This window comes from Triturus cristatus, chromosome 4_1, assembly GCF_964204655.1.
Source record: "Triturus cristatus chromosome 4_1, aTriCri1.1, whole genome shotgun sequence".
Classification (NCBI taxonomy): Eukaryota; Metazoa; Chordata; class Amphibia; order Caudata; family Salamandridae; genus Triturus; species Triturus cristatus.
This window is the reverse complement of record NC_140585.1, coordinates 368,470,313-368,478,875: the sequence shown is the minus strand read 5'-3', so window position 1 is coordinate 368,478,875 and position 8,563 is coordinate 368,470,313. Positions and strand designations below refer to the sequence as shown.

General features: G+C 40.9%; 1 protein-coding gene across 1 annotated transcript; it reads right to left on the bottom strand.

Annotated features, from left to right (window-relative positions):
• Nucleotides 1-214: 214 nt before the first annotated feature.
• LOC146854963 (polycystin family receptor for egg jelly-like) lies at nucleotides 215-8,210 on the bottom strand. The gene has a single exon (XM_085652410.1). The coding sequence runs from the start codon at nucleotides 8,208-8,210 to the stop codon at nucleotides 351-353; it is 7,860 nt and encodes a 2,619-aa protein (XP_085508536.1). The 3' UTR covers nucleotides 215-350.
• Between the last annotated feature and the right edge of the window lie 353 nt (nucleotides 8,211-8,563).

Below are 8,563 nucleotides of genomic sequence, written 5' to 3'. Positions count from 1 at the left end.
TACAATTTTTTACAAACAATATACTATTTATGAGCAACTTATTTATAATTGACCATGAATGCCTTTTGTAGGTTCCAGTGACATTTCCAATGCATCTCGCCTTTAGACTTGAGTGATTTATCATCATAACCTCAGAGCCCCTTGACGAAAGTATAGTACCATTGTACACAGCCTCCTCATTGTGGTAGTTTTCATTACAATATATTGTTTATTGGCAAAGACTCTTCCTTCAATGGGACATTGCCTCTTTTAGCATGACTTGCCTTTGAGCATAATTTCATTAGCATTATTTATGACAGTTTGCAGAAGACTGCACATTAGGTGCCAGTATGCAATCAAACACATTTAAATCAAATAAGAAGATATACCATTTTCTTTCCATTTAATTTTTTTGTCTTCAGTCCCAATGCCTGCTGCCTCTCTCGGTAGGGCTGTCCATAGAGAAGACTATTTAAAATCTCTGGTTCTCTTTTTGCTCCGTTCTTGTTGGTTAGGGAAGCTAAAATCTTTCGTAACTTATGAACTAAAAATGCCATTACTTCTGCCTCATCGGATGGCTCTTCATAAACAGGTTGTTTCATGTCATCGTAAGCAGATATAATAACAGCTTGAAATAAATTTATTACAATACAAATCATAACTAGCATAAAAGATGTCAAGTATATACCACCGAGAATCCTATTATTTAAAAATAAGGTATCTCTAAAAGCTGAAACGCAGTAAGCTAAAACAGTCTGTGCTGAATGACTTAAATTACTATGGCTCCATGAATGCTGTCCAAAGACCAAGTACCCAAATGCCATGTATGCAAAAAAGTACACAGCCACAACCAATGCCATTGAACAAATTCCAGGTAGCGCTGCATGGACAGACCTTTGTGCTAATCGTACACTGTAAAAAAATCTGGCGAATCGAAGAGTTTTTAAAATAGTAAAAAATGCCAAAACTCCTTCTGTTATTCTCAAAGTTTCATCCACACTTGAAACTGCATGAAATGGCGTAAACTGATTGGGATAGAGAGCATAAAAATTAAGTAAATCAGATGCCAATTTAAACTTCATAATTTGAAGGTAAACCACTAAAAAGAATACAGATTTTAGACCAAAGTTGATTAAATTAGACACCTGCTTTAAGTAACCTAGCTTTTGCTGATGTATAGTGTAAATCTCATCAACGATATATATGAAAAGAAAAACAATAAAAATTATATGGGTAAACATTTGCATCATGTCCTTCTGATCAAAAGTCATTAGAGTAAAGGAATTGACTGACAAACGTGCATGGACAATTCCTAAAGGAGTAGCTTCAAATACAACTGATACAGCACAAAACAAACTAACATCAGGATTGAATGTAGTTAATTCTGTCAGCACAGCCCAAGTGTTTTCATCAAGCCACGAGCTATTCCGAAGATGAAGGAGACTCTTAACTGAACTAAATAATTCGTTTTCAGGAAAAAAATAAACAGTGTAACCCCCGGTTCCATATATTGATGAATTACCATATGAATAATAGATCCATGGAGAGGTATCATATTCATAAGTAAATCCTGTTTGTGTTCTGGAAGCAGCGTTAGATGTAGATTTCCAATAATCAGTATAGTTAAGTTTGTCCTCTTCATCAACTCCATACCTGTGAAGACAGTGACTTTTGCCAAGGCTTGTTTTATAAATAAAGCTGTTGGACCGAAAACAATTTTTTGGAACATGTTTTGCTCTCACTTGTCTCATTCGTGGCAAACCTACGATTTTTGACCAGCTGGCAGACAGAAATGTGGGATTATTTTGATTATGAATCAAGGGCAAAAACACAGCACTCATCCAAATGTAAATGTTGTCCAGCCTATCAACATTAGATAAGTTTGTGGACAACTGACTAGCAATTGCACGGTTGTAGAGGAAAACATTGATATCATCTGTTGAATAAGCAAGGTTTAGCACCAGTGTTAAAAAAATGAAGTGGCTGACAATACCTGTAAAGTACGTAAAGGCTTTGCTTTTAATAGCAGTCCTTTTTTTCATTATTGTAATTTCATCTTCGTGTAAAGGTCGATATTGCTTGCTATTTCTGATTTTAACAAGTTCATAATGTAACTCCCTCATTTGATCCGAGTCTTTAGCCATGTACTCCACCTGAATTTCGAGGAAACTGTTCCTGTTCTCCCAAGGAATATGAGTCAAGTACTTAAATGACAATGAAGCAAGAGCTGAAAAAACTATTACTGTTGTAGTCTGTAGAAGAAATATACTTAGGAGAAGTGATATTATGTTTGCCAGCAGCCAATCGATTGCAGTTTCATTACTGAATGAAATACCATATAAAATAATGAAAAATGATGAAGCAGCTGCAATTATTAGGATAATGGCCCAAGAAACATATATGCACCACCATGAATATACAATATCTGGCTGTTTACGTGAAAGAATAAAACATGTGCCACAGGGGTTGTTTTGCTTATTCTTTTTCGAGCTGTCATCTGAATCATTAGTTTTGGTACTATTTTGGTTATTTTTATTTCTAAGAGAAAGTTGTGGAGACGTTCGACATGGGTGATCTTGCATAGGTTTTGTACTTGCAGAGATGATCTCTTCATCTCGTGGGACAATTACATTTGCAACTGCTTCAGAAACTACACAGTTGTTGAACATTCTTTCAACAGGAGCTGATGAAGAAATAGTTTGTGGATTCGATATTACAGAACTGCTTTTCCTTGATTTTGCAGACTCTCTATTGTTGTACAATGCCTGCAAATAATCCTTCCAGCCTCTCGGTTGAACGTGAGATACCCAGAAAGATACATCATTGGGCATGATGCTTTTCTCGTCAGTTCTGAATTCTGCATATGCCTGACATGGGTTGTAGGATGTGGGTTTATGCCTTCTCTGTGAATATCTAAATAAACGAAATAACAGGAGAGAGACAGGTACTGTTACTAGAGAACTTTCTGCTCCTACTATTAATGATCTTAAATAACGTTCTACCCTCTCGACTCGATTTATCTCAAAATTATACAATAGTGTGCAAGTAAGGAGAATGCTCATCAGCATTGCTAGACAACAAGACAATCTCTGAAGTCTATTAAAGGGCCTAGCCATTACCAAAGCAAAAATCGAGACCCAAAGATGGAAGTCTTCAAAGTTGTTGGATACATCTATCAGGAAAAAGTCTTTTTTATGCAAAGGAAGATCTGGATTTGTAACTGGAAAGGTCCGGTCTATTAAACCATCTGCCTTATCAACAGCAAGCCACTTTCTACAAATGAAGTACCAAGTGTGTTTGCTATACATGTGTTCAACTTTTACTCTGCTCAGGAACCACCCAGGTGACCCCCCTCTGTTGTTATGCCAGATTCTAAGAAAATACAGATCTCCCAACTCATACTTTGTAGTTAACAAAAAGGTATCTAATCCACCTCGGGGAAATGCTGAGTATTCTGCGTGCTTCAAAAGATGAACTTGGCTTTCACTAAACGCTCCAACTAATTTTAAGAAAACATCTGCTGTTGTTCCAGCCCCACAACGACTTCCTGTGTAAACGGTAACCAAATAGCATTCCTTATCAAATGGATCATTGTCTGGTAATATTACAACTTGATCCTTGCTAATTATGTCAATATTGTCCTGTTTCTTTGCCCACACAGCCAAAACAATGTAAAGGGCAAAAATAAAAAGAACAGTTGATAAGGTGATTAAATTCTTCTGTAGGTCAGTTAAGTAGCTTTGTCTAAAATCCACTATATTTGGTGGGACCCATACTTTTCCAGCAACAATTTTTGGGATATTTTTAAAAAATGAATTTATCTTGGGAACCACTTTTGGTTGTGAAAAATGGCAAATGCAATGTGTTTGAATGTTGTTAGTAAGCGGACCAATTTTACAATTGCTTTCACTCCAGGCTTCTGACAATGCATCAAAATCTATGCAAGAATAATGAACAATGGAAATACTCAACAGCTTAGCTGTGTATTTTGGCACCTGAAATTCAGACCACAAACGAAGAGTTATGTTGCCCTGTTGTGGAGCCTGTATAATTGATTTTAAAGGTACATTGATCACATAGGGATCCCAAATCCGAAATAAAGTATTTCCATTTTTTCTATTTTCTGTAAATGTTGCACGACCGAGAGTTTGATAAGTAGCCAATGCAGAACTTCCACTATAATTATAACCTAAGTATAATGAAACATTAAAAGCTATTTTTTGTGTAGTGAACAACTGTATCATCAGTTCTGGTGCTCTTGTCGTGTCATATTCGAAGCCAATTTCACCGCTTGTAATTTCAGTTATGTTTGGATCAGGACCTATGGAAATAGGAACTGGAACAACCAGAGTGGTATTCTTTATCATAATCATCATATCTACTTTATCCGGAATAAGATGTATTGGATCTCCTGTTTCGGTAATGGCTGTCATCTGGAATCCAGTCACCGTTGTTTGAATATCTCTACCATTTTTCAACCAAAGTAGAGGGTTCTCTTTAAATTCATAAAACACAGTTGATACTATAGACTTTCCATGCACACCTTGTATAGCACTTTTGAAAGTGGGCTGGAAACAATTTTTACAACCTGTTTGGGTTATGAACGTACTATCAATATCCCACATTTCATCTTTCTTCAAGTGGATTTTCCAGCTGTCGCTTTCCATTAACGTTTTTTTTCCTCCAGGGACATTTCCAACCATTACTATCTCATTAACAGTCTCGAGTACTGACAAGACTTGTTTAACCACATTAATTTTTTCTGGTGACATTGAATCAATGTTCACAGTGTCAGCATTTAACAAGGCAGCGACAATAATATTAGATAGTCCTGTGAGCACGCTAGTGCTCAGTTGCTCTGCTTCTTCAGATAAAACAATTTTGTCTCTAAATTTTCTTAGAACACCCACAACATCTGCTAACTTGTCCACTGCTAGCTGTTGAGATTGCTGGTTTATTTCTTTGCTATTTTTGGTGACTTCAGAAATAATTGTGACAATTTGATTGACTGCTAGAACATCCACTGCAGATATGCTCCTACACATGTTGAGAATATGTTCTCTCAACGTAGCCCTGCCACGTAAATTGTCTGCAGCCACAGAAGAAATGTCATTGTTTAAAACTGATGCAACTGTATACATTAAATGACCTGCTTTTATATAGTCTCCTCGCTTTAGATAAACGTCTATTGGCACTTCTTCTAGTCTGTTGGAACTTAAAGCTGTCACTCTTGCAAATAGATCAACTTGAGAAAAAGAACCCAGAGAATCATACACTACAACACAGACTGGCAATCTATAGTTTTGTGATTCATCACCAATAGGTAAGTAAAAAGGCAAGGATACAGGCTCATAGCCAGAGTATGCTACAGTGCCTATTATATCCTCCTGCAAAGAACTTATTCTGCTCAGTTTCTTTGACACTGCTATTACCCTATAAACAAGAGGTTGGTCATCATCATAGAAACCATTACAGTCCACAACAAACAGTGTTACTAAAGAAGTTCCTTGATCTGGTTTAATATAACAGTTACCAAACTGAGGTGGACTATTTACGAAAAAAGAATACCCAATAGATGTTTCCGGAGCAGCACCTACTGTAAATTTTGAAAGAAGGGTGTAGTTTTTTCCTGCAGTGTTTAGAAAACTTAGGGCATCTATAGACATATATGGCTTAAACCTTCCTGTTGAAGAATGTTTCTCCCAATCAAATTTGACTTCGGTTATGCCGTTCAGATATAATAACCATTTATACTGTGGTCTTTTGGCATCAATAACACAATCTAAACAGTCTGCAGTTAAAATAAAACGGACTGTTGGCAATAAAACTTCCCCACAGTTCTCAATACACCCCAAATTTAATTTAGGCACGGTTCCTGGCACAATGCTTACAGATTGATCTGCATAAGCTCTTCTTCCTCCCTTAGTAATAACTAAGCGGAAATGATATTGCTTGTTTACATCAAGGGTTTTTGGGGCCATACTTTGAATAGGAGAAACTGAGCCTAACCACACGAGGTCAGTCTGCAACGGGCTACATGCTGCATTCTGCGATAATGTCATTGTTGCATAGTCAGATGCAACTTGTGTACAATACCATTTAAAAGATATTCCATCTAACGGGTCAAGTGAATCTGGATCAGCAGAATGCTTTCCGCTAAGTGTCCAGCTATCTTGAAAACCCACTAAACGACTAGCTCCTCCCTCAATCCTTGCTTGAAGCGCTCTTTGCTTAACTTCCACAATCACTGAATCAGACTGATACAATATAGGATCAGTGTCATCCGTTGTATTGATTGTAACTGACATATTAAACAAATAAAACCCAAAATTTAACGTAAAACTGGGAATGACTAAATAACACTTGTTTATTGGTGATATGGATGGTATTTTCAGATCTGTGCCCCAGCGTGGTGCATCTGTCTTGCTAGACAGTTGAAAGATTTTCCAGAGTAAGTTAACATGTCGAGCAGCTGGACAGTTCATCTCTAATACAGTGTACAAAGTAATCTGTGTTGCATTTACCATGGTGATAACAGGGAGTGGATCGCGGGGCTTTTGAATATGAAATTCTTTGAAGACACAAGGCACTTTGTAACAGTCGATCACCGACTCCACTACCTTGGAAGAATGTGTGCCAACTAATGTCTTCAAGACAACAGGGTTCTGCCCGCTCCTTGTACAGTTAACTGTGGCCACGAATCCCATGTAATGCTTTGGGTTGAAAGATAGGACAGATTTCGGGATGTACTTGGCAGCATCCTGGGTCCCATTCTTATATGTGTATGTGATGTTGTTGATAAGGATGCCTTTCTCAGCGCTGTAGAATTCCAGAACAAAGGTCCACTGACACTGCACAAAGGGGTGCTGCAGTGGGATGAACCAGATCACATTTACGAGAGTAAACCGTTCGGAGGGGCCACTGTTAAACAGGTGGATCTCCAACTCCATGTCCCTTAGTGGCATGTAGGTCCAGTTAACATTCATATGCAGGTGCACACGGAAGGTGACCAACGCCTCGCCGTTGAAGTCAAGCTGGAAAAGGTAGAATGGTCCCTGCCTCTGGAAGAAGATGTAGTGCTCGGTTAAGTTGTCTCCCTGCTCCATGCAAAAGTAGAAGCCGCCAGGGAAGTTAAATAATCCGAGGTTGTTGTCAGGCTGCACTAGGGTAATGCTCCAAGTGCCCTCGTTCACCTTCAGAAATACATTGCCACTGTCCACGACCAGGCGGCCGAGCTGCTCAAGATCGACGGACTGGTTCACGAGCACGAAGATGAGGCGGTCCACCACGCTGCTTCCGGCTGGCGTCTCGGCCGCGAAGCAAAGGTCGCTCCTGGCTGCGTGAGGGTCAAGGCTCGGGGCCCAGCCCCCCAAATTCTTGTGGTCAAAGAGCTGGAAGGCCAGGCCGTGGGCGCCGAGAGGGGTAAGTGTCCAAGACACGCTGAGCGCAGAGTCCGTGGGACGCAGCTGACGTGAAGTGGCGGTGAAGATGTTCAGGAAGCCTGGCAGTACTTTTATTTGAAAATGTGGGTTTTCCTCAGAGGACTCAGGGGGTTCCAGCACGGTGATGAGCTGTCCCAGCCGGACGAAGCGTGTTTCCACATGGTAGAACCAGTGGAGGGCGCAATTCTGGCGCACGTCAGCGTTGGGCAACAACTCCGGGCTGACCTCTGTCCTCTCGCTCTCCAAGATCGTGATTGGTGGAACATTTTCGCGTCGCGTGAAGAGGTACGATTTGTCTGGGCTCCACAGGCGCGCGCACCAGCCGAATTGAACCTCCTGTAACTGATATACTACTGGGCTAGGCGGCTGGATCATAAAGAAGAACAGGTCCTGCTCGGTGAACCGAATGACAAAGGGCAAGTGTCGGCAGTCTCCCCCAGCGCAGCCCTTGCTCGTACATTGCACCGTCAGCTCGCACGGGAGAGGGGGCAGGCGCATGGTCGCCGTGGAGGTCCAATCATCGCTGTTGTAGAGCCTAACGCCTCCCACAACCCAGCCGCAGACAGGGCCCGGTCCAGCGGCGCTCTCTGGTGTCACCCAGGCAGCTGGCTCGTAGATGATCCGGGCGAATTGGCCCCATAGGCACGAAATGTTATTGGCAGTGTCCAGCGTGTGAAAAACTGGCTCTGTATCTAAACAAGATAGTGTCAGTGGTGGGGGGAGCTCCTCCGCTCCCACACCCATCAGGACAGCAGCCAGCACGAAAAACTGAACTCCAAGTATCTTCATTCTTTGGTAGAGTCTGGGCTCGCGGACACAAGTGGCAATGACTGGCAATAGCCGATATCCTTGAATTCACTCGCGCATATTCAAAATCACGCATTCCACGTGCCTTGGTTCGAACCGTATGCGCTTGCCGGGTCCGACGACATTGTTTGTTAGAACTCAGTGCGCAGGGCCCTGGGAGTGTTCGCCGTACAAGAACTACTATAGCTAGGTGTGCTTTCAAAAAGCCATGAAGCCCAAGGTGGCTGTAAAACCAACTGTGGGAAAAATGTCCAAATAAGCCCACCCATTTCTCTCTCTGTCCATTCTTTCTTTCTTTCCCCATCTTATTCTTTCTTCCCCCACCCCCGTCTCTT